Source organism: Zophobas morio, unplaced genomic scaffold (assembly GCF_036711695.1).
Source record: "Zophobas morio isolate AGI-343-1 ecotype UQ-CSIRO unplaced genomic scaffold, CSIRO_AGI_Zmor_V1 ptg000030l, whole genome shotgun sequence".
In the NCBI taxonomy this organism is placed as follows: Eukaryota; Metazoa; Arthropoda; class Insecta; order Coleoptera; family Tenebrionidae; genus Zophobas; species Zophobas morio.
In genome coordinates this window covers 9,829,676-9,855,664 of record NW_026972135.1, presented here as the reverse complement: position 1 = coordinate 9,855,664, position 25,989 = coordinate 9,829,676, and the positions used below count along the sequence as shown (strand labels likewise).

At 35.8% G+C, this 25,989-nt stretch overlaps 3 protein-coding genes across 3 annotated transcripts; 2 read left to right on the top strand and 1 right to left on the bottom strand.

Annotated features, from left to right (window-relative positions):
• The first annotated feature begins 558 nt into the window (after window positions 1–558).
• Window positions 559–8,246, top strand: LOC135138518 (transmembrane protease serine 9-like). Its single transcript, XM_064068495.1, has 13 exons — window positions 559–682; window positions 736–814; window positions 881–1,074; window positions 5,481–5,690; window positions 5,744–5,902; window positions 5,952–6,073; window positions 6,145–6,490; window positions 6,612–6,813; window positions 6,868–6,945; window positions 7,002–7,207; window positions 7,266–7,466; window positions 7,543–7,950; window positions 8,047–8,246. Exons 1-13 carry the CDS (start codon window positions 640–642, stop codon window positions 8,244–8,246), a joined length of 2,448 nt encoding a protein of 815 aa, XP_063924565.1. The 5' UTR covers window positions 559–639.
• A 2,615-nt stretch (window positions 8,247–10,861) lies between these two features.
• LOC135138517 (clotting factor C-like) lies at window positions 10,862–19,338 on the top strand. The gene is made up of 10 exons (XM_064068493.1): window positions 10,862–11,016; window positions 11,070–11,292; window positions 11,347–11,556; window positions 11,652–11,810; window positions 11,860–11,981; window positions 12,049–12,394; window positions 18,516–18,717; window positions 18,773–18,880; window positions 18,931–19,136; window positions 19,250–19,338. The coding sequence occupies exons 2-10, from the start codon at window positions 11,082–11,084 to the stop codon at window positions 19,336–19,338; spliced, it is 1,653 nt and encodes a 550-aa protein (XP_063924563.1). The 5' UTR covers window positions 10,862–11,016; window positions 11,070–11,081.
• Window positions 19,331–21,336, bottom strand: LOC135138760 (uncharacterized). Its single transcript, XM_064068763.1, has 5 exons — window positions 20,921–21,336; window positions 20,514–20,825; window positions 20,124–20,456; window positions 19,819–20,061; window positions 19,331–19,625 (listed from the first exon to the last, which is right to left on the bottom strand). The coding sequence occupies exons 1-5, from the start codon at window positions 21,180–21,182 to the stop codon at window positions 19,447–19,449; spliced, it is 1,329 nt and encodes a 442-aa protein (XP_063924833.1). The 5' UTR covers window positions 21,183–21,336; the 3' UTR covers window positions 19,331–19,446.
• Window positions 21,337–25,989: the final 4,653 nt, after the last annotated feature.

Genomic DNA, 25,989 nt, shown 5'->3' with positions numbered 1-25,989 from the left:
ATATATGCAACCAATCAAAATGCATGCAAATTTGAATTTTAACAAATAGCAACAGTATTACAGTGAATAAACACCCAAGTTCAGGTAAGGATGTGTTTAATCACTAGAGATACAGTAATGTTAGAACAGAATAGTGAATTTTTATTTTGACATTCAGAACAGTTGAAAAAAAATGTACCGTAGTTATGGAATGTTACTCCACTACCTTTAGTCTTATTTTCTGAAACTGTTAAACTCGAACTCGACTGTTCTATTAGTTCCATATGATGTATTATGGGGGTGCCCATAAATGAAATTTGGGCATTACTAGAAAAGGCCGGGACTTATTTACCTACACACTGCCAATAACCAACTGTATTAAAACTGTTGGAAAAGGCCCAAGAGAAAATCTTGATGAGCATTACCCGAGTACGCGGGAAAAGAAATTCGTAATAAGAGCTTACAACATTTGTACTTCGTATTTGCGTCAAGGTTGTTCGACGACTTTTTTATGTGGGGAGGAATTCCCACTCAACAACATTACATCAAATTCGTTATAATGAAAGATTTTTAACACAACGAGTTTAAGCATTACCAAATCCGTAGTCCCGTTTCAGGCTTCATGGGTTAGTTATAGGGTGAACCTGCTTTACATCAAAAATGGATAAACTTTTGACACAAATTGAGCTCTTCTGCATTTTGCGTAAGTGTTAGTGTTCAGTAAACGTGTTGGTTTGTAGATTGTTTACGTTTTAGTAGTAGCTGTCAGTGGTCACGAGAATAGAAACGGGAATTTTAATGGGAATTTCACGCGAATACCTCGTCAAATTAACGGGTAAGTTTCGAAAACGAAACATTGGTATGAGGAGTTTTTTTTTTACATCTTCGCACTAAATTTCAGCTGCGCATTACCAAATCAGCCAAAATTTGGGCGATGGACTAGCTATCGATCAGTTGCCTCGTCATCTCCTGGTGATATTGTACCTTTAGGCACAATTCTTGAAGTGAGTTGTACCGATAATTATAAATTGAATGGTGATGAGACAATTGCTTGTCTTCGTGGGGAATGGAAACCTCAAATCGGAAAATGTTTGCGTAAGTTACTTATTCATTAATTCTAAAGGTCTTTGATAATTTTTCAACTAAAGTTTGAATGTCATTAAAGTTAAAATGGGTCGTTTTGGTAAAGTTGTGGCGTGTGTCGACATAGTAATGCTTTATGATGTGCGCGAACATTTACATCAGTGGTACAGCATCTCCGAGATCGTGGTACCATCAAGCCTTAAACTCACGATCGTGTCCGTGATAGGACCGACGGGATACTGCAAACTGAACAACAAATTTTGGAACGCGTCAAAGAACAAGGCTTACATCCGTACCACGTTCAAAAAGTGCAAGCTTTGGAGCCCGCTGATTTTCCAACTCGTGTAATTTTCTGCGAATTGTGGTTACAGCAATGTCGTGAACGCCCCAACTTTTTAAATTGCATTCTGTTTTCTTACATTTGATCCGATGAAAAACCGCACGCTCGTCAACAAGTACGATTTCAGCGACGGTTTTCCATAAATGTGTATCGTAAATGACCGCTTAGTTGAACCTACCAAACAGACTAAATAACAATTTTCCTAACCAGTGAGTCGGTAGAGACGGCCCAGGAGCTTGGCGTCCGCGTTCACCCGATCTCAATCCGTGCGATTTTTATCTGTGGGGTTCGATGAAACAGTTAGTTTATGGAAATCAACAGTGCCCAGGAGTTTTTTTAAGTATCAGTGCAAACATGTTGCGACATGCTGAAACCTGTGTTGCTAGTCAAGACATTAGAGATAAGCGTGAAGAATGGAAGCGAGCTAAGGAAGAAATGGGAAAAAGAGTGGGTGAAGTAGAAAGTCAACTAGATCTAATGGAGAGAGAAAAGAGAAGAAAGAAAGTAGTGATGATGGGACCAGAAATAGGAACAGGAGAGCAGAAGCAGATAAAAAGAAAAGCTGACAAAATGTTTAGAAGAGAAAGCCAAAGTAGAGAGTAAAGTTAAAAGCGCGTACAAAATTGCAGAGAAAACGTATGTAGCGGAATTCGAAAATAGAGAAGAAAAAATAAATGTAATGAAAAGCAAGAGGAAGTTAAAAGGGTCGTCAATTTACAGAAATCATGATCTGACGAAAACGGAAAGAAAAATTCAAATCAAACTAAAACAAGAAGCAACAAAATGGAGAAATAAAGGAAAAATGGTTAGAATGGGATATAAAAAGTTAACTATAGATGACAGACATTTTGAATGGAATGAAAAAGAGGGCAGACTCCAGAAGGTAGAAAATTGTTAGTAAAGAGCCACAGAAAAGGAAGAAAAGGAGTAAAAATGGAAGGAAAAGGAAAAGAAATAAAGGATGCAGATTGCGAAATCGGAAAAAGGGAAGCAAGTACAAAATTAGGAGAAAAAGGGCTGAAGGTACTGTTTTGGAATGTCCAAGGGTTGCAAAAAAAGGAAAAGGAGTTCTGGGACTACGTGGGAAAATTTGATGAGGTGGGGCTAGTAGAGACATGGATACAAAGAGAAAACTGCGAGAAATTTGAAGAAACACTACCACAAGAATATGTGCGGGAGTGTCAAAGGGCGACAAAGAAAAAGAAAAAGGGGAGAGCTAGCGGGGGAATAGTAATGGAAATTCGATAAGAAATGCAAGAATTGGAAAAGAGAAGTAATAATAAAAACGGACTAATGAAGAAAGTATTACAGCTGGATAACAACCGATGGAAAATAATAATCGTTTATAGCAAGAAAATGGAGGAAACCAAGATAAACATAGAAAAGGAAACAAACTGGGAGACTGGGCGATAAAAGGACAAGAATAATAGATAAAGAAAAGGGAGAGAAAAAAGGATCAAAAGACAAAATAAATTACAAAGAAAGGAAAATATTGTGGAAGATAACAGAAGAAACGGGATGGGAAATTTTGAACGGAAACAAGGAAGGAGATGAAGAAGGAGAATGGACGTACGTAGGGGCTAGGGGATTGTCAACGAACAGACGTGGGAAGAAATAGAGGGTTTCAAAGTGGGAGGAAGGGTAGAAAATAAAAGAAAAATTAAAGGAAAAGAGCAAAAGTACAAAAAACAAGAAAGATGAAACGGAAGAAAAGAAATAGAAAAAAGTACAGAAGTAGACTAGAAAACAAGAAATTCCAACTAAAAGAAGATACCTATAGATGATATGATAGCAGAACTGATCGACTTAATTGTAGAAGCTACGGAAAAAAGAAAGATATACATATGGCAAGGGAGGAATAATTGATGGAACGGAGAATGTAGTGAGTTGAAGAGAAAACCAAGGGAAAAATTAAGAAAATGGAAGAATAACAGGGAAGGGAAGAAGAGTACTTAAAAGCAAGAAAGAATTATAGGAGAAAATGTGAAGAAAGAGAAAGAGAAAAACGAGAAGAAGAAGAACAGAAGACAAAAAGTCCCTGAAAGCAGAAGAAGAAGTATGGAGATATATAAACAAGGAACGGGGAAGGAAGACTGAAACCAGTAGGAAAATCAAAATACATGAATGGAAAAGACACTTTATGGAATTATTGTGAGGTTGAGGAAAAATTCTGCAAAATAAATAAAGGAATCACAACGACGGAAGAAATGTTGAGATGTTCGGAAATAACAGAAGATGAAATAGGAAGAAAGATTGAAAGACTGAAAAGAGGAAAGGCACCAGGAGGGGATGGAATCCAGAACGAAGCGTGGATGTTCGGGACAGAAGGAGTGAAAGAATGGATATGAGAAGTGGTAGATGGAGTTTGGAAGGGAAAAGGGTTTTCTCGGCAGTGGAGAGAAGGTATAATAATCCCTTTATTTAAAAAGGGGCAAAAAAGTGATGTGAAGAATTATCGAGGGATTACCTTGCTCAATACGGCGTACAAGATATACGCAATGATACTAGATGAGAGGTTACGAAAGGAGATGAAAGCAAGGGGTATGTTACCAGACGGTTAGGCAGTGTTTAGGAAAGGAAGAGGTATTATGGACAATGTGTACATCCTGAGGCATTTAGTGGGAAGAGAAATAAGGAAAGAGGGTGGACGAATATACGTAGTGTTCATAGATTTCAAAGCAGCGTTTGATAGCGTGAATAAAGAGAAAATGTGGGAGTATTTGATGAGAAAGGGAGTAGATGCGTACCTGGTAACCAAAATGGAAGAAATATATGAAGAAACAGTAAGTAAGGTGAGAGTGAATGGAATAGAGTGAGCGAGAGTTTTTATACAAATAGAGGAGTGAGATAGGGATGCCCACTCAGCCCCGAATTGCTTCCAGCTTATCTAGGAGATATAGATGAAATGTTCAGAAAAGCACACACAGGAGGGGTGGTAGTGGGCAACGAGATAGTGTGGTCGTTGGCGTACGCAGATGATTTGGTGATTGTGGCAAAGAAAAGAGAAGAAATGAAAACAATGATTAAAAGTTTCCAAAAGTACGTACAAAAAAAGAAATTGGAAGCGAATGTGGAAAAAACAAAAATGGTGGTGTTTGGGAAGAAAGAAAGAAAGGAGAAGGAAGAGTGGGCATGGAGAGGGTAGAAGATTGAACAGGTGAAAGAATTCCAGTAGTTAGAATATACATTAAAGAGCAATAATTCAGATAGAGCGCATATTCAAGAAATGGTCTGAAAAGCGAACAAAGTGACAGGAATAGTATGGGGAACAGGAGAGAGAAAATTTGGACATGATTATAAGAGAAGAATGATGATGTTTGATAGTTTGATTAAAAGTGTATTTATGTACGGAGCTGAGATTTGGGGATGGAGGAAATATGAAGAAATAGAGAGAGTGCAAGAAAAATACTTAAAATGGACATTGGGATTGGAAAAGTATACACCGGGGTATATAGTGAGAGAAGAAACAAAAAGGGAGAACGTGAGAGTGGAAGCAGGTAAAGGGGCGGTTGGATTTGAAGAGAAGTTTAGTGAGAGAGGTGACTGTAAAATATTGCATGAATGTTGGAAAGAAATAAGAAAGGAAGGGGGAAAACATGTTTGGAGCGAAAGAGACAAGTATTATGAAGGGAAGGGATATGCATGTGAAGAAATAGAGAGAATGAGAGAAATGGGAAGGAGTATGAAAGAAGAACTGAGTGTAAGAGATTTTGCCTCTTTCGAATTTTAATTTGTTTTTTCTATATTTGCACATTACTACGGTACCGAAATTATCCTATATAGCATGTTTTAACAATTCGTTCCAGGTCCTGTTCAGGTTATTATATAATAATTGAATTTAGTGTTTTTCACATCTGTTGTCATGAAATTATCACAATCAATTTGCTTTTTGCCAGTTTGACCCGAAAAACCATCACAGTCTCTGGACCCCTGTGTGGTCTCGAAATTTATATAACGCTGTAATAGTCAGCAATTTTTCTTTCTCTCTACGTTTGTTAGATATAATAAATAAAATGTGCCTTAATGTTGCCATTTAACATTTTTTAAATTTCATTTTGTTGATATATTCATATTACAGGCACTTGTCCCTCCATATACAGCACAGCGGCTATGACAGTCAGCTGTACGTACGACGGGAAAATCCTAAAATCTTGTAGAGATCCTTTGGCTGGTACAAGAGCAAGATTTCAGTGTGCTCGATTTTATGAAACCCAAGGACTGAATAAGTTTCCAGTGCGAGTATGCTCCAATGGGCAGTGGAGTAGTGGCCTGCCAGAATGTGTACCAGGTACATTTTTGAAGCCATATTGATACAGTTACCCATACTGTTTTCGTTTTAAGTGTGCGGAAAAAAAGGAATCACAAAAGATCCCACGCTGATTGTTGGAGGTATCAATACTACATCTTTAGAGTATCCCTGGCAAGTGGCTTTGTATACAAAGAATACGAAAACCTTAATCTGTGCAGGCACGTTACTAAATCAAAAGACAATCGTAACAGGTGATCCAGTAAAAATATTAACTGTGGTAACTGAGGCATGTTGTTACAGCTGCCCATTGTATAACAGATCTAAATGGTAAACTACAGTCAAAAGAACTCTATATTGTAGCCGTTGGAAAAACCTATCGAGAATACAACGACTCAAGAGACACCAAAAGCCAGTTTTCTTCTGTAAGTGCCAACAATTTTTCAATCAATACTTACTACAACTTGCAAATTACCTCAATTTCTTTTATTTTTAGATACAGGAGATGTACATTCCTAGACAATACAAAGGAGACATTCGACGTTATTTTGGCGACATCGCAGTCCTAATCACTACTAAAACCTTCGCTCTTTCGACAAACGTTCAACCGATTTGTGTCGTTTGGGAAAAAAGTTTTCACCAGTCACTTGAAAATCCGGCTCGAATCAAGCATGCTTACGTAAACGGCTGGGGCTTCACTGCTGAAAACAAAGATCCTTCAGATGTTCTTAAAACATTGGCAGTCCCTCTTATAACTAATAGTGAATGTGAACAAAAATTGGGTCAAGATGATATACAGTATCTGGCTGATGATAAATTATGTGCTGGTTTCTTAGATTCTGGTGAGTTGATGACCTTCGGTCTATAATCAAGGGAAACACTCAGTGCTTGTGAGTTCGCTCTAGAAGACTCTGTATAATTCATACCACGTCATAAACTGAAGGGTTGATGAGTCACTTTTAGGTATGTCTGTATGTAAAGGTGATAGCGGTGGAGGCCTGGTTTCCAAATATGATGACAGGTACTACATCATAGCAGTTGTCAGTCTTGCTCCACAAGCACCCTCTGCTGAAGGTGGATGCAATAGTCAAACATATGGTTTATATACCAGTTTTTCGTATTACATTGAAGACTTTATAATCGACATAGAAGCTAGATTTAGACCGTAGGTGCACTTCACATTTAGTGTCTTTAGTATGATTCATAATTTTAACTATAGCTACCACCATGTACACTGCCCTGACAATAATTGTCTGGTTTCTTCATCGCAACTGTCAACAACTGCCAGAACAGTAACGTATGTACAAAATATTGATATTACGATAATAAAATGTTAGACAAATACATCTACAGATTTACAGGTTGTACGTTACCCAACTATCCCGAACATGGTAGGTGGATCATTTATGGATCATCATCAAACCAGTTTTTACCAGGAAACATAGTAGCACCAAATACTGTTTTAAAAATAGAATGCAGGAGATACTACACTCTCACTGGGGACAAATTCGTCATTTGTGATAATGGACACTGGTTGTCTGGAATTGGACTTTGTTTACGTATGTATAGTTTGTTTTTTATACTATTGGTTTCACTTTTTACTTTTAACAATTGTAGCAATTGTCGGATCAACACAGTCACCACCACTAAACAGAAGCACATGTGGTATTTCACCTTTAGGCGACAAACAGTTAGTCATAGACCCTAATCCATCATCAATCAAGTACCCATGGTTAGCCGCAATATATAGGGTTACCGATATAGGTGTAGAGTACAGATGCGCTGGATCTTTGATATCTAATAAACACGTAGTAATCGGTAAGTAAAACAGCGTCTTTCACAACACGCTGAACGTGTGTTCTGTTAGTAGTTTCATTTTAAACTTCTTGTTTAGCCGCCCACTGCCTGTATTCAAAAGGTAGCAGCATCTCTCCCGAAAATCTTATAGTTAAGTTGGGCAAGCTCACACTTACGGAAGATGGCACAATAATAAGGAAAGTGGACAAAGTTACAACTCATCCAAACTACGCACCTAGTAGCCCTAACGCTGATATAGCAGTCGTGGAATTATCTAAAGTCACTGAGATTTCGAATTATGTTCGACCCGTATGTATTGGCTCGGGTGATGATCTTGACAAAATTGTTGGACAACGTGGTATAGTAGTTACCTGGCGTGACTCTGAAAATGGTAGTGTGAGTAATAAACCTAGAGAAGTTAGGATGACCATAGTAAGTCAAGAAATGTGTTTGAGGTCGTCAGTGGTCTTCACAGAGATAACATCAGACACAATTTTTTGTGCTGGTAAGTGTAATTAATTTCCTATATTACTTGTTTCTTTCCTTTGTGTGTTAAATAAATGCACTCTTATTAAAATTAATGTTATTATTATTATTTTAGGTGACCGAGACAGTCCCAGTTTTTGCCCATTTTCTGGAGATGGTCTCGTAATAAAACGCAACGGGTTATGGACTCTTGCAGGAATAACATCATTTGCTGTATATGATAGTGTTAAAAAACGATGTGATTTGTCGGAGTATGTTGTTTTTACAAATGTCAACAAATTCGAGGGTTGGTTGTCATCAATTATTAATGAATAATAAAGATAGATATTATATGTATTATTTGCATTTCTTTTTTACTAAGAATGTGTTATATGTACTGTTACGTTGATAGGTGAATAAAATCGGCGTGGGTAAAACTCAACAATTTATTTCTTAGTAGCTCAAATTTACACATCTAATCACACAGCGATTATGTACAAAATAATTCCGGCGCAACTTCAGTGTCACACAAGTCAAGTTAAAAATGGTAGGGACTTTTGAAAAACTGGGTTAAAAGAAAAAGTTGTCTAAAAATCCACACAAAGTCCGGAATACTGATCTCAATATACTAATTCGAGAAATATAGTGTAGGTATGAGTAATTTTTTTTTAAATCCTAAAAATTACCACATTTGAAATGGGCGATTCTGGAGAAACGGTAAGAATTTTTAAAGCAGTTAAGCTCAAAATAACTTTGATGGTAAACGAAAAAGTGTCTTCATACGAAGGGAGTTTTAGAAAATAGAACATTTGAAAAAATTGACTAAAATTTACAAAATACTCCAAGACCTACTATATCTCGACGTACTGATGTGAAAAATATAACATGTTTTTGGTCCTGGAGCAATTTGAAATTTAGAAATTTAAAAATTACCATAATTTAAATGGACAAATCTAGACAAATGGTAGGAATTTTCGAAGAAATTAAGCCCAAAATAACATGTGGAGGTAGATATCTATAAAAAAATATGTGTAGGTAATTCTTCAAGGTCCAAAATTTTTGGGAAAGTTAACTATAAATCATCAAAAGTTCCGCGATTTGGATCCCCACAATTTAGAAATAGTTGTTTTAAAAATGAAGCCGTAAATAAATTCTGGAGATCGTAATCTACAATCGAATCCTTTTGATAACTTTCCAAAGTGGCCGAAAAAGATCGAAAATTTCCTTAAAAGAGAAAATTGAAAAATGGAGTTTTTGGAAAAACTGCGTAAAAATTAACAAAAAATTTCAAGATACAGATTTCGACGTGCTATTAAAATGGTCCTGGAAAAAGATTTTCGAAATATTCGGTTTGAAAATTTTGGTTTTTTATTCTAAAAATTACCATTTTTCAAATGGGTGATTCTGGAAAAATGGTAGGAATTTTCGAGGAAATTAAGCGGTAAATAAATTCTAGAGCTCGGAATTGACAGACAAATATGTTGGTAATGTCCGAAGGTACTCGAAAAGGATCTAAAATTTCCTTAGAGGGGAATATTGAAAAATGGACTTTTTGGAAAAGTTGCCTAGTAATAATTAAAAAAATTCTTGAATATAGATTTCGATGTGCTCATGCTAAAAATATATCGTGTTTGGGTTTCTAGGATAATATTTTCGAAATATTTGCTTTAAAAATCAATTTTATAATAACCCTAAAAATTGCCATATTTTAAATAAGCGATTCCGGAAAAATGGTAGGAATTTTCGAAGAAATGAAGGGATAACTAAATTCTGGAGCTCGGAATATATAGACAATCTCTTTTGGTAATTTTCGAAGCTAGTCGAAAAGGATCGAAAATTTTCTTAGAAAAGAGTATTGAAAAATGGAGTTTCTAGAGAAGTTGCCGAAAAATTCACAAAAAATTCCACAACACAGATTTCGACGTGCTGATTAAAATAATATCGTGGAGAAAGAAAGTTTTTCGAAGTATTGGCTTTGAAAAGCTTTTTTTATTTTAAAAATTACCACTTTTCAAATGGGCGTTTCTGGAAAAAAGGTAGGAATTTTCGAGGAAATGAAGCCCTAAATAAATGGAGGTCGTAATCTGCAGTCAAATCTCTTTTGGTAATTTCCGAACGTGGTCAAAAAGGACCAAAAATTTCTTTAGAGGGGAGTATTGAAAAATGGAGTTGCTGAAAAAGTCGCCTATAAATTCAAAAAAAATTCCTGGATATAGATTTCTACGAGCTGATTCGAAAAATTCAGCGTGTTTATGCTCCTCCAGAAAGCATTTCGAGATGTCCCCTTTAAAAATAAATTTTATACAAATCCTAAAGGATATCATTTTTCAAAAAGGCGAGTCTGGAAAAATGGTAGAAATTTTCGAAGAAATTAAGCCCAAAATAGCATGTGGAAGTAGAAATTTGCAAAAAATCGCAGTAGGTAATGTTCAAAGTGGCAGAAATTTTCTACGGGGAAAATTTGGAAAACGAAACATCTCTGAAAGTTGACCAAAATTCCACAAAAAATTTGGGATATGGATCTCGACGTGGTGATTCAAAAACCGAAATAACTTCTGGAGATCGAAATATGCAAAAAGATCCCTATGGAATTTTCGAAGCTGGTTGAAAAAAGCCAGAGCGGAGAAGTATTGAAAAATTGGGTTTTTAGAAAAATTGCCTAAAAAATCTAGGGTATAAATCTCCACATACTGATACGAAAAGTATAACGTGCTTATTAATTAGGTCCCAGCATCCAAGAAAAAAAAGTAGAACAGTTCGTTCATAAAAATTGCGGAAAAAATTAATCTATTTTAGTTGATTTGTTGTTAGGATCTTGCAAAAAGCGGAAACACTTTAAAACCGGTACCGAAAAGAAATTCCTAAAGACGAGTTTACAATATTTACAATATTTACACTCGTTACGTACTACACCAAGGTTGTCCGACGACTTTTGTGTGTGAAGAGGAATTCCCAATCATCAACATTACGTCGGGTTGTCTATAATGAATGATTTTTTTCAAAACGAGTTTCAGTGTTCCCAAATCAGTGAGTGAATGAATTAGTTACGAAAAAATGAAGAAAAAATTAAAACTTTTGAGGCAAATACTGATTTCCGGCATTCTGCGTAAGAAAGTACTTTCAGTAAATGTATCCGTTCGCATTTGCTTTACGTTTCAGTAGTAAAAGTCAATGGCCATGAGCACAGAAACGGGAATTTCAGCGGGAATTTCGTACGGATACCTCGTCAATTATAGACCAATTTCTTCTTCATCCCCTGGTGATACTGTACCCTTAGGCACAATTCTAGAAGTGAGCTGTAATAATAACTATAAATTAGATGGTGATGAGACCATTGCTTGTATTCGTGGGAAATGGAAACCTGAAATCGGGAAATGTTTGCGTACGTTATTCATTCATACTAAAGACTATTGCCATTAATTGTGTTTATTTTCAGGTACTTGTCCCTCCATACACAGCACAACGGTTATGACAGTGACCTGTACGTACGATGGCAAATCATTAAAATCTTGTAAAGATCCTTTGGACGGTACAAGAGCAAGATTTCAGTGTGCACAGTTCTATGAAGCTCAAGGGTTTTTCAAGTTTCCAGTGCGAGTGTGCTCAAATGGCCAGTGGAGCGGTGGTCTGCCAGAATGTGTACCAGGTAAATTTTTAACGCACTGTTCTTTACCTAACTGCTTTTCTGGAATGAAGATTGTTATAATAATGAAGGGTGGTCATTAGTGTTTTTGTTTTAAGTGTGCGGAAAAAAAGGTATCACAAAAGACCCCACACTGATTGTCGGAGGTTCCACTACAACATCTTTAGAGTATCCCTGGCAAGTGGCTTTATATGTAAAAAGTACAAAAACGTTAATCTGTGCAGGAACGTTACTAAATCAAAAGACAATCGTAACAGGTAATCTAGTGAAAATATCTACGGTGGTACCTGAAGCTTGTTGTTACAGCTGCCCATTGTATAACAGATCTAAATGGTAAACTACAATCAAAAGAACTCTATATTGTAGCCGTTGGAAAAACGTATCGAGATTATGACGATTCAAGAGACACCAAAACCCAATTTTCTTCTGTAAGTGCGAAAAATTTTGCAATAAATACTACAAATTGCAAATTATCTCATTTTCTTTTATTTTTAGATACAGGAGATGTACATTCCTAGACAATACAAAGGAGACATTCGACGCTACTTTGGCGACATCGCAGTCCTTATCACCACTAGAACCTTCACTCTTTCCATAAATGTGCAACCCATTTGTGTCGTTTGGGAAAAAAGTTTTCACCAATCACTTGAAAATCCAGCTCGAGACCAAAATGCGTACGTTAGCGGCTGGGGCTTTACTGCTGAAAACAAAGATCCTTCACATGTTCTTAAAACATTGGAAGTTCCGCTCATAACTAACAGTGAATGTGAGAAAAAATTAGGTGAAGATGATTTGCAGTATCTGGCTGATGACAAATTATGTGCTGGTTTCGTAGACTCTAGTGAGTTTTTATGCTTATTCAGTAGTTGTCAAGCGTTTGCCAAAAACGACGATGATCTTCGGACTTAGTTACAATTACAACTTCGGTCAAAAGATAAGACTCTTCTTGTTGCTGGAGTTCAACTTATTGAACATGAATAGGGAAATACTAAAGTAAATAAGTAGTTATATTAACAACACGTATCTAGCAGTGTAGAAGCATCGGACTTCAGATTTCTTCCGTGATTTTTTAAATTTTTGCTCTAGTTACTCATGATGCATACGTCAGCAGTGAAACGTCAGTTGTGTATTCGCATACCTATATTGTAAAGTCGTGGAATTACCTCAAGTCAAATTTTTTCTCTATCTTATACACTTTGTGGGAGACAAAAAATCACCAAATTTTGAGTTGGTCGCAGTCTTATTGTAAAATTTTGAAATTTGTGATTTGTCCCAATCAAAATTGAAGCGATTTAACGGCCAAGCCAAACAAATAATTTTAAATGCGTTAGACTATCTTGATAGAAACCAAGATGTTTTGGAATTTAAGAGAAAAAAGGAAGACAGAACTGACCGCAGAAATGTTGAAAATTTCGAAAAGATCTGTCTACAGTCCAGAAGTTAGTTTCAGCCCACTTTTTCAAAAGTTCCTACTATTTTTAACTTGACTTTCAAACATGTTTAAATGTTTCATGACAAATTGGCAATCATAACGCTGTATGTATTGTTACAAAAGAAACCCATCCATCGCCCCGGTACGACGCTTATGGGTTCTAATTATGTACGTCGCCGATGATTCATTGTCGGTGACGGCGGCCGGAAAAGCGTCTGGAAGCGGAAGTCGCGAATGGGTCCAGAGAGGTCTAGAAACGGTGACGTAGGCATTTCGAGAAGGACCGCGTGCTGTTTAAATGGGAACCACCGTCGCAGTAATTAGTGTAGTCCAGACAATTACTTTAAACATACTGATACAATTTTAGATATTGCAGAACAGAATGAAATTGTTATTAATATTAATAATTCGGATGATAGTGAGAGTGGAAGTGAGGATGATAACAGTAGCCTTTAAGATTTTTCGTTTTTTAATGAAGTTCAATTAATCAGGTAATTAAATGGTTCAATTTATAAAAAAGGAAAGTCAAAATTTACTATTTTTTAGTTGATGGGTTTAACATAATAGCAGAATATAATAGTTTTTGATGGTGTATTGTATTCTTTCATCAAAATAAAGTTGTTGTATGAAATATAACAATTAGAAACAGGACGTACGCTACTAATTAATGAGTCTCCCAACTTAAAAATCCAATTTACAAAAAAAGTTTATTATTGACGTTCATATTTTAGTACCTGTACCTTTGAATTATTGCGAATTTGAAATTTAGATTTATCCATAGCAACATATTCGTAACATATAAGAAATCACCTACGAAAAGTTACTAAAAAATGTCACATTATAAGTGCTTTTGACGAGGGGTATTTCCACGACTATAGCTTTTAATCATTCTCATAAATAACCATAAATACTGACTTCACGCAGAGTTTTATACGTGGCTATTTCCACTGAGTGGGAGTGAAATAAACTTATACCAAAATTCGTTTCAAGCAGACAGAGTTAAACATAATCCCATAAGAAGCAATGAGGTCAATGACCACGTTTCACCGTAGATGATGCAGGTGCAAATGATGGTGTACATTTCATTTCATTTTCATAAATTTCTTTAATTACGAACTCCAGATTGTTTGGGTAATCAAGAAATAGTACGTCCCAAAGCTGAAAATGGGTTAATTTTGAGAAACGATTATCATTTAAAAACAGTGTCGAAATTTGTGCAATAAAAAATGAGAAATAGCTCACAATACGATTTATTGCACTGGAGTGGACCTTATGTTTTACGAAACAGACTAAACGCGGTACAGTACCTCGACTTTTTAAACGATGTGTTTTAAGAGCAGCTAGATGTGGAAGTGCATGTAGGTGAAAGAGTTCGTATGTGGTACGTACATGATGGAGCACCACCACATTTTGCTAGGCCAGTAACTGAATGGTTAAATAACCATTTTCCTAACCAGTGGGTCGGCAGAAAGGCCCCAGTATCTTGGCCTCCGCATTCCCCCGATGTCAATGCGTGTGATTTTTGTCTGTGGGCTTGCATAAAACAGTTAGTTTATGGAAATCAACAGTGTCTAGAAACTATCGAAGAGCTTCAATAACGAATGGAAGCAGCAGCCGCTACAGTTCGTGGAACCTCCGGAGTTTTTTTACGTATCCATGCAAACGTGTTGCCAGTGCTGAAGCCTACATTGCTAGTCAAAGACAACATTTTCAGCATTTGTTTTACGTGATGTCGTGGTTACAACTGCTTCCATTTTTATATTTAGGGATATAAACGTACTCCTAAAACACTAGTGTTTTATGGATTTTATTCAATGGCGATGTTTTGTTGGTTGCCTATTTACAGATACAAAAATAGAAATTGTTATAATCTCAACTTATTAATTGTTGTCCATCAGTCAATAAAATCGCAGAAAATCTACGAAATGTGTGTCCAGAAAATGATTCTGGATTTGATAACTTCAAATATGTTGCCATTTCTTTCACCATAGCACCAAATTCATTTATGCCAATCCTTTGGCTAGTATTTCTTCCTTTCTGATAATTTAAAAAGAATGCTTGAGATGATACTTCCGCTCGTCTTGAATGCAGATATTTTTTACAGATTGTGCAGAAATTTTCAACACATTTTTTGAAATGTAATCTTCACTTTTACCTTTTTCCAGAGCCTGGAATTTATAATATGGCAATCTTTATATTATGATTAACGTTAAGCGTAATTGATAACCTGGAATAGTAGTCCAAAGTGATGAACATTTATATTTATTCGCAGTTCTTCAAAATAAACCAAAATTACCCATTCCGAAAACGAATTAATGTCATTCTTTCTTTTCCATTCTATAAATTGTTTGTATATAATTTATTCGATTTTTCCGGAATGAGGTGCAAGAAATACTTCATCACTTTCCATTGAAAAACACAGCGGAAAAACGCAGAAAAAAGTACACATCGTATAACTTACAATTTTTGATTTTGGAAACAAAGAAATGTGGAAAGAGACTGCAGTCCGGTGGTACCATCCTTATACAAGCACCACTTCTGAGAGAATTTTCGGTCGGCGGTGTCGTTTAACCCCAGCATGCCTTCGCAAAATTAAGGGTCCAACAAAAAATTCGTCATGGAAGAATTCAACAAGAAAGCCAAAGAGCAAGAGGATTTGGGGAAGAAAATTCAAACTCTCCTAACCAACGCGAGGAAAGACACCGCAAAAAGAAAAACCCAGAATTGGCGATCCAAAAGAGCAGAGCAACTCCAAGAATTTTTTGAATGAGTTTCAGCGAAAAAAATAAAAGCGTTGCACGAAGATGCGAAGAAATACCTCGAATCAGTTCAGACGTCGCCCGACGTCGACCCGGAACAAGAAACCCGCATCCGACGTCAATTATTCAGACTACAGAAAATATCCACCGAGCTGACCAAGATAAAGAGCGATTTAGATCAGGACTACAGCCGAGCCAGGTATGAACTTCTAGCCGAAACAATCCAAGGTCAGTGGAGAAGCATCATGGAACTGCATGAAGAAATCTACGTCCATGAAAAGGAATTCGAAGACAAATATTTTGCCGACGAATTGTACGAGAAGACTGAAGAAAAGTACGAGGTTGTGGCCGAAAAACTGAAAGGAAAAATCCAGTCACCGTTCGCTCATCAACAGGAGAAACCAAACATCCAATTACCCCAAATTAAGCTTCCAACGTTTAGCGGGAATTATGAAGATTGGCCCACATTTCACGATCTATTCAGCAAAGTGATTCACAAAAATACATCGCTCTCCAACATTGAAAAGATGCAGTATCTGAAGACGTACATCAGAGATGAGCCCAGCAGAGTCATCCAACATCTTCAGATAACGGAAAATAATTACGAAACTTCATGGGAGCTGTTGGCAAAAAGATTCAGCAATATAAGGCTTACCGTAAGTAAGTTAGTAGACAAAATTTTGGATCAGCCAAGAATACAGGAAGAATCAGCAGAAAAGCTGAAAAAATTAGATGACACGACAAAGGAATGTCTAGAAGCATTAAACAATTTAGACATTCAGACCGACACGTGGGGACCAATACTCACCAAAATAGTCTCTCAAAAATGGGACACAGAAACAAAAAGACTGTATGAACAGTCATTGACCAACCCACACGATATGCAGGAATTCGAGAAGATAATGGAGTTTCTGCAGACAAGATTTCTAATCTCTCGAGATAATTACGGCAAACAAGAAAGAAGATGCCGAGTTTAACAAAGTGGAAACAATTTCCAACTTAAAATCATGCAGATATTGCGAAGAATGCCATTCAATTTACGAATGTCCTGACTTCCAAGCCGAATCGCCAGAAGACAGATGGAGATTCATAAACAACGAACAGCTGTGTACAAACTGCCTAAGCCACGATGGAGGCAAACAATGCTTCAGCACAGCATCATGCCATAAATGCAGAAGAAGACACCATACATTATTACACAACGACTGAAGAAGCAACCCAAAGGTCAACCAGCAAAAAACATTCAACTCAACAAACAATCAAACTCCAAACTCTGGAGAGAACTCAACGAAGAAAATTCAAAGCCATGTAGGCATTGAAAACAAACAGGTACTTCTGGCCACAGCGCTAATACGAGTACGAACAGCAAATGGAACCTACGAATACCTACGAGCCCTTATTGACCCGGGATCACAGGCATCGCTCATAACAGAGAACACATTCAAGCCGATATAACTAGACTTGGAGGAGAAATACCGAACTCCAAAATTAGAGTTGAGTGCGCTCCACGATTTTCGAGTGATTTCACACTCACAACAGACCGACTGGTACTACCAAAAATTACAGAATCCCTACCAGAAGAAGACATCGAAACAGATCTTCAGGTGTGGCAGAATCATATCATCGCGGATCCAGTCTTTCAAGATAAGGGCCCAATTGATGTATTGCTGGGCGCGGGTGAATACCGCAACATAATACTCAACGGTATCCAAAAAACAAACGATGGTTTAATGGGTCAAAAAAACAGAATTTGGATGGATCTTGTCCGGTACCATAATAAAAGAAGAAAAAAGAAACAACAAACGCATAACGGTCAAAAGCATGATGACAAGAAAAGAAAATTGGCAAGCTGCAAGAATTGGGAGACCTGCTTCAAGACCAAAACAAAATCCACCGACACTTCGAAAAATGGCATCAGTTCCACTCACACCCAAACCAACCACGCGGCCGGTGGTGGCAAATTTGGCTACACCAAAAATCCACCAACAGTTAACACCAATAAATGAAGCCATGGTCCAGGCTCAATACACCAAAAGAATTAGAAAAGGAAGAAGAAGAAATACAGTCCGAACTTCAAGAAACAACGTGGCCAAAGATAACTCTGCACACCGTAAGATTCAACGTCATCATCAGAAGCATCATCCTAACAACGATCACTGCTCCAATCTGGGCAGCATGGTTCTTTATTCAACGAAGAAGACAACGGACGCAACTACGACCTCAAGAAGAGGCTGTCGAGATGATGCCCATCTACCCGCCAAGAGGACCGTAATATATTATCAATCCATACCATTGCGTTCCCAGTGCAACCCTTCTACAAACCCCATCGCCCCTGTCCATTTCGAGAGACCCAACATGTTTAAATCCTAAATTTAAATAATAATTTCTAAAATTTAAATTTCCTCTTTACGTCACCAATAACGAGGTCAAGACCAACGAGGCGAATGTAGAACGCTGAAACATGGAATTGCAAGCACCAGAACTACGAAACGCTGACGACCACAAGAGCACCATCGTCAGCGTTACGAAGGCAGCGGTAATGAAACAAAAGAAAATACAAGAAACTGGGACGCAATATAATTTCATATGTCTTATTACCTTTAGTTTAGAACCACTCACACGCTGTAAATAGTTAGTTTTGTATAAATAAGTTAGGTTGTTTTGAATAAAACCAGTATTAAGCTTTATTGGCTTTTTACTCACTCCCACAATTCTACCCCAGAATTGTTCATAAATGAACCCTGTTAGACTTAACAATGAGTCACTTTTAGGTATGTCTGTGTGTAAAGGTGACAGTGGTGGAGGTCTAGTTTCCAAATTTGAAGACAGGTACTACATCATAGCAGTTGTCAGTCTTGCTCCACAAGCACCCTCTGCTGAAGGTGGATGCAACAGTCAAACATATGGTTTATACACCAGTTTTTCTTATTACCTCGAGGACTTCATAATTGACATAGAAGCTAGATTCAGACCGTACGTAACCGCTACATTTCGTGTAACCAGTTTGATTTCATAATTTTAAATATAGCTACGCACATGTACCCTGCCCCGATAATAATTGTGTGGTTCCTTCGACACAATCGCTGCCAACTTCTGTGATAGTTCCATCAGCAACAACGCCAAAAACACTAACAACGTATGTATGAACACGCTGTAATGTTAATACAATTTTAGACAAATATATAGATCTACAGGTTGTACCTTGCCCGACTATCCTGACGAAGGTAGCTGGATTATTGTTGGACCGTCTTTAAACAATTTTGTACCTGGAAAAGAGGTACCACTAAGAACTCGTTTAAAAGTAGTATGTAAACGAAAATACATTCTTGATGGGAAACAATACGTGGTTTGTGATAATGGGCACTGGTCACCCAAGGTTGGAGTTTGTTTACGTACGTAATGTTTTGTATTTTACTATATAAATTTGTATGAAGGTACCTTTTTAAGTAAACATTTAGATGCCAAATTTTTTTAATAATGGTAGTCAATGTTCTTGGTTTTGCAGCTACCAACATCACAGTCACCACATCACCACCAAGTAGAAGCAGACATGGCATTCCACCTTTAGAAGACAAGCATTTAAATCTTTATTAATTTTTAATAAACATATTTTTATTAGTATACTTAGTGTACATTACATTTTTTAACTAAAATACTTTTATATATACATGTAGATACGGCGAAGATAAAGATAATGGAGGTTTAATTTTCAAAAAGAGGTACTCTTGTATTAAGATCTGGTCCTCGTTCTTCGTCGTTGTCAACACCACATCGATTTCTGCGTCTCTTTTTCCATATATAAAAGAATACCATAAAGCCTACTACAAAAATAACAGCAAATACTGTTGCTATTGCTATTATAGCCCTGACGATGCGAGTTTCTGAAAAAAATATACCTGCACTTAATACGTAATAGGTATAAAAAGTAGATATATTTTTATATAAAAATAATAATTGGACTAAATACAGAGATAAATAGAGGAAGGAGAAAATAGACAATAATTGAAAAACAATTACTATAAATTATTTTAGGATTTGAAAAGGAATTAGCAGTTTAAACAATAAAATACTCACTATTTTGATATTCCATTCCTTCAAAACCCCAAGCGCAGCTGCGTGCAGTATTTACACAAAATCTGTAATTTTCACAAAACTTGGAGTCTGCACCCACGATCTCCTCACAGCTCATGTCACAATTTTTCTCAAGTTTTTCACTCTTTTCATTATTATTTACCTCATCTTTGGCCATATTCAAACCATAGCAGGTGTGATTTACCACCTCTGAAGAGTTTGACGCTGACTTGTATGTGTACGTCCCTAAACAAATTTTAAATCATTGCAGATTTTTCTATTTCAACACAACAAAAAACTACACTCACCGAACCCACTTCGAATATCAGGATACAATTTTATATCAAGTCCCCAAAATCCGAGACTTTCATTTTCAGTGGTCAATTTTCTCAAAAAAGTTAGGCTAGCACCGTTTGTTAGGTCTATATCAATTTTAATTTGCTGCCAAGGTTTCAGCATAGATTGCTCATTTTCAGTCGCATTAATAATAATCTGTCTTGTTTCATTATTGATATTTATCTCCAGTTCTAGTGAACAGTTTGTACAAAGTGATGTATACAGAAACAAACCTGATTTGTTGACTGGTGGAATGATTATGGTACTTGGTGCTTCGCTAACGCGCTCAGAAGTCATCGGTGAGTCTGAAAATTGATAATCTGATTACAACTGATCTGATTTAATTTAATATAAGTAATTACAGTTGTGCTTTTTCCAGTAAGTGGTTTCATTTGTGACAACCACAACTACAGTTGGATTCAGATCGTCCATGTTCAATTCCTGAATCAGATGATTGTTTTCAAAAACAAAAACAATGTTGTTTTGTAGTACTCGTAGTACTGTGTAGTGAATCCACGAAGTAGTACTTTTTGGTTCTCTGTCATTAATAAGACGTTTACTTTCTCCGTTGCTTATAATAAACATGCTTATTTGTTTGGGTTCGTAAACGGAAAAAGATTCCGCAGCTTTAGTTGCATCACACGTCAATCTTTGTGTGCGAACAGTCGGAAAATCTGAAAACAAAAAAAAAATAAGTTGTCAGAAAATACAATGGGTATTAATGACAGAGGGATTGGTAAATTATTTAGGGACTTTTGTGGCTAGTTACCTTCCCAGCGCTTATCGGCAATTGCGGCGTAATTCATGGAATTTCCATTTTGTAGTATCCAATCGCCATTTTCCCATTTTTTCTCAAATATTCCATTTTCCATCTCTTCTGACAATTCTATTGGTGGTCGAACGTCAATGGTTTCTTCTATAGGTGCAAGACAAGTAACTTCTTTCCCATGTTGCAGTGTAATGACGTTGCAAGGTATGGCTTGTACTGACCAACCACAAATGGCACTAAATATTACGAAATACAACATCATGACGGTTTTATGCGATGACGACTGTAAAAGTTTGTTCTTTGCAGACAAGTAAAAATTTCAATTGGATTAATATATGCCAATAAAGGTAACGATAAAGACATCACGATATTATTGCACTGGTGTCAAACGTAGAACTGAATTGAATAAAAGTAAATACGTAGATATGAGTACTTGAGTCACTCATATACTTAATTACGTAAGTCGTACTCTACCCAATCGCTTTTCAAAAAAAGGCACTTTTAATCTAGCAAACAATAAACTGATATTTATAGAAATGAAAACATGCAGGTCTTTAAGGCAAAATAATTATATTTTAATTTGTTGTGACGTTAACACTTAAACATAAATTTGTACCCATTTCCTTGAGATCCTTATCTTCTGTTAATTTTGCGTCATATGATGGTTTGTGCTATTTTTGACGCGAATTAATACTTAAAAATAGTACATACATCAAAAGCCAAAAATAAATAAGATAAAACTATAAAGTATTAAAGACGAAAATCATTCAAAATTGGGTTGCGCTTTATTGTCTGTTTCATCAAATAAAGAACAGTTTGTGTTTGAGTTATACTTTCTTTTCCATTTCCTTTTTCAAGACAAATATAATTACAACTTTTTTTTTATTTCTTCCCCAGGGCTGATATTGTCAATAATATTGTGATTTTAGATTTCGAATCGACTATTTTATTTTATTAGGTCGATGTGTTGCAATAAATAAGGTAAATATAAATAAAAGACCGTACGACGCACTTAGATATCAGCTTGAAGTAGGTAAATACTTGCGAAAATAAACTAAATGAAAAAATAATATTTAAGTAGGTTATCGTAAAAAGTTCGTTACTTTCAAAGTGGTAAATATACCAGTTATCGACGTTTACGAAATTTCCATGTATGGTAAAAGTTCTGTCGTTTTGACGAATTTTGTTCTGATAGACGTTAAATTAATCTAAGCAATTTTTTTAGTATGGAAGTACCTAATGTTAAGTTTCAAAGAGCCAGACACCGCGAAGAAACCATCTTTACAGTGTAGTTTTATATTATTACTAATACTTTCCTTTACATTTTCGCTAACAGTAATCTGTCACCGCTTTTTTCTCAATTTTTATAATTATATAAATTTGGTCGAAAGTTATTTCGACTGGACCTCCCTCACTTTCGAAGTACAGTCCAATAAATCCCGCTTCTTTGAAATAATAAGTTGATTTTTCGATTTTTGTAGAGTGAAACTTCTTTATAACGAATAATCGCTGGAGTTTCAAATTGTCTCTTATAGGAAGACGTCCGCCCATGGGACATTAGGAAAAAGACCAATATATCTATATGATCTAAAAAACTTATCGACCGATAGCAATTATTTCTAATTTTGCAAAGATATTTGAGCAGGTGATTTATGAATCCATCCTGAATAATGTTCGGGCCTATATATAGTTTTGGAAATTTCATTGTACCCTATAAAATTTTATTGGCCATAACGAGACAGACAGTAGTACAATAGCAAGAGATGTTTATAAATTAAGTTGTCGCGTGCCGGTAATCCCCAGATGTTAGAAAGCAGAATAATCCAGGTCCGGACAGGGACCATCGTTACTCATGATCGGAAATGGCCATTATTTTATGAGTAGAGTACCTGCTAAATGTTCTCAGATAAATTCGAGTTAACTGGTGTGAAAAATTTTATTTGGGTAGAATGAAATTTCCAAAACTATATCTCAAAATCAGCACGGTTTCTTGCCTGGAAAATCTACAACCACCAATTTTATAACTATTACCCAGTTTATCTGTGAGCAACTTGGCGCTAACCGTCAGGTAGATGTTGTATACACAGACTTCTCCAGTGCATTTGACCCTGTGCATGGATCATTTGCAAACTGAGTTCGTATGGACTTACAAGGTCATTTATTTCTCTCGTTGAATCTTACCTTTGAGATAGAATAAATTATGTAATCTACAATGGATCTAAATCAAAAGATTACACCCCAACATCAGGTGTCCCGCAAGGCTTCAACCTGTTTTTTGCCCTATTCATCAACGACCTCTCGGAGTTACTTAAATACGCTGATAATCTAAAAATATTTGCTTCCATTTCCACCGTTGCTGATGTAAGATTTCTGCAGGATAATTTAAATATTATTGCACAACATTGCACACAACTCTTTTATCTAGAGTTTTTCTTTTAGTTATTAGGTAGGTATATTTATTTTAAAATCTTAATTGGTATTTTTGTATGCATATACTAATAATATATATTGTTTGTGTATATTAATGTGTTCACTTTATTCTATATGTTGTGCTCTAAGTGGGTTGTAACCTGTTGGGCAATAAAGTTGTATTAATGTTATTATTATTATTAATATTAATATGTTATAATTAAACCGAGAACAGTTTTCCTACAAACATGAAGTTATTAAAAACGATTCAATTTGTTTAAACATTCTTAAATTAACCCCGAAAAAGTGCAATTTTCCGGCTAAAATTTGAAAAATAATTTTGGCAATCTCATCCTGGCGTACGATCACGTCACTGTTACGTGAGCTACCTGAGCAAAGGTCACTATTTCGTTCCTTTTTTTTAAGTTAAGTAAAAATAACGCGTTTTGCGAATTTCTAATGTATTGCTAATAAATGTTAGTGAAATTGTGCTGTATTAGTGCAATGAACATCAAGGAAACTGGATATTTTTCCAAAAAGCCCCGAAAATCTAGTAAGTACGATTTGAGTTTTAATTTATCGGGGTCCGTCATTCAAATATTCGACAAATATAAAAACATTAAAAATTATCATAACAATAAACAATATTTAAACACAAATAACATTATTTATACAGCTTAAAAATGATAAGATTAATATGTCATAATTAAACCGAAAACCGTTCTCCTACAAATATGACGTTAATATAAACAATTCAATTTGTTTAAATATTGTTAAATTAACCCCAAAAAATGTGCAGTTTTCCAGACAAAATATGAAAAATAATGTTTGCAATCTCATCCTGACGTACGTTGGCGTCAGTTTCTCGTGAATTACCTGAGCAAAGGCCACATTTTTCGGTTCTTTATGTTCAGTTTTGGTTTGGTGGCAGCAACATCGGAGCATTACGGTGTCAATCGTTTTTAAAGGACGGCGTTGGAATTGATAAAGTACGGCGTTCATAATTTACAAAATGCGGTGTCTTTCACCGATGCTAGCAAACCCGAATCCCCTCTATTCATGCCAAGACGCACTCCAGACCTCCTCGTATTGTTTGGTTCTTGCCGAGCAACAGCAACGAGCGAGTACAGTCATCGCTATTTGGCGGCAAACGTGGAGTAGTATATTGTAACTTTTGTAATTGAAGCATTATTATACTGTATTAAATAAATAAATAAATGTATTTATTATCCAACAGACAGACAGTCCTATAGAATAAATGCATTGTAATATTATCATTATAATTATAACATGCCTCCTAGAATCGACTACATATATTATAAAAAGAGAAAAGAAAAAAGAAAAATACAAACAGGAAATATTCTATGATACAACATGAATAAGTACCTACATAATTAACACAATATAAGCTTTTTACAATTTCGCCTAAATGTTGTTACGTTATATTGGAATATATCTAGGACAGATGCTACAACATTGTAACAGCGACAGATATTATTTAACGGTGCATAATAATGTTGGTTTGTTCTGCATGTATCTATTGAAAATGTTTCATGATGTCGACTATTTAGACGCGGGACTAGAAAATGGATATCGTTGAGAAGTTTGGTGTTTACAATGATACCATGAATTAGCTTGAAAAGAAAATAAATATTACCAAACGTTCTTCTAGCTTTTAGTGTACAAAGATTAAATTCTTTTAAGAGAATATCATTAGGATATCTCTTACAAAATTTTCTCTGTATTCGTTCGAGCGACGCAATATGAACATCATAATATGGATTCCATATCATACTACCATATTCTAATTTAGCCCTAACATATACATAGTACAGCGTTAACAATGCTTCAGTGTTTCTAAAATGTACCGTGTTCCTATATATAAATCCCATCATTTTTGTGGCATGGTTACATAAATATTGTAGGTATGTGTGGTACAAATGTCAACTGTGGATCTAGAACAATACCCAGATCTTTAATTTGATTAACTTTGTCAATTGCTGATCCATTCAAAGTATAATTGTAATCTATATTCGAAGTTGTCCTAGAAAAAGTAATTACTTTACATTTAGATACATTAATTTTCAGAAAATTTGTTGTACACCACGATTTAAAACCATCTAAATCTGCTTGCAGTAGTTGACAGTCACCAGTAGATTCTATACGATTAGCAATTTTTAAGTCGTCCGCATAGACAAACACTCGACAACGAAATAAAGACAAAGCATCGTTAAAGTACATAACAAAAAGAATGGGTCCTAATGTTGATCCTTGTGTAACGCCACTATCAGTATTATACAATTGTGAGCGGTATCCATGATATTCGACAAATTGTTGCCGGTTGCCAAATAGCGACTTAAATAAATTTATCAGATTGTTACATAAGCCAAAAGTGTTTAACTTCCTAATTAGGATACAATGGTTGACCACGTCAAAGGCTTTGGATAGATCAGTATATAACACATTGACTTGTTTCTTAGAATCTAATACACTGGATACATATTGAATATATTCACAAAGGTTCGTCGTCGTATCTGCCCTTAATAAAACCGTGTTGGTTGTCACTACTTAGTCATGCATGCTATGTGGCTAGATACATTTTTTGCTAAGATGGCTTCAAAAATTTTTGCAAAATTCGAGATAATCGCTATTGGTCTGTA

Bases quoted from the DNA above. Each gene is read 5' to 3' on its own strand.
- LOC135138518 (XM_064068495.1), top strand. From the start codon at position 640: ATGGATAAACTTTTGACACAAATTGAGCTCTTCTGCATTTTGC. The intron at 1,075-5,480 runs GTAAGTTACTTA...TTCATATTACAG, and splicing joins TCAAATCGGAAAATGTTTGC to GCACTTGTCCCTCCATATAC. The intron at 7,951-8,046 runs GTAAGTGTAATT...TTATTATTTTAG, and splicing joins AGACACAATTTTTTGTGCTG to GTGACCGAGACAGTCCCAGT.
- LOC135138517 (XM_064068493.1), top strand. From the start codon at position 11,082: ATGGCCATGAGCACAGAAACGGGAATTTCAGCGGGAATTTCGTACGGA. The intron at 11,557-11,651 runs GTAAATTTTTAA...TTTTGTTTTAAG, and splicing joins TCTGCCAGAATGTGTACCAG to TGTGCGGAAAAAAAGGTATC. The intron at 18,718-18,772 runs GTACGTAACCGC...TTTTAAATATAG, and splicing joins ATAGAAGCTAGATTCAGACC to CTACGCACATGTACCCTGCC.
- LOC135138760 (XM_064068763.1), bottom strand. From the start codon at position 21,182: ATGATGTTGTATTTCGTAATATTTAGTGCCATTTGTGGTTGGTCAGTA. The intron at 20,826-20,920 runs GTAACTAGCCAC...TTTTGTTTTCAG, and splicing joins TGCCGATAAGCGCTGGGAAG to ATTTTCCGACTGTTCGCACA. The intron at 20,457-20,513 runs GTAATTACTTAT...ATCAATTTTCAG, and splicing joins TTACTGGAAAAAGCACAACT to ACTCACCGATGACTTCTGAG.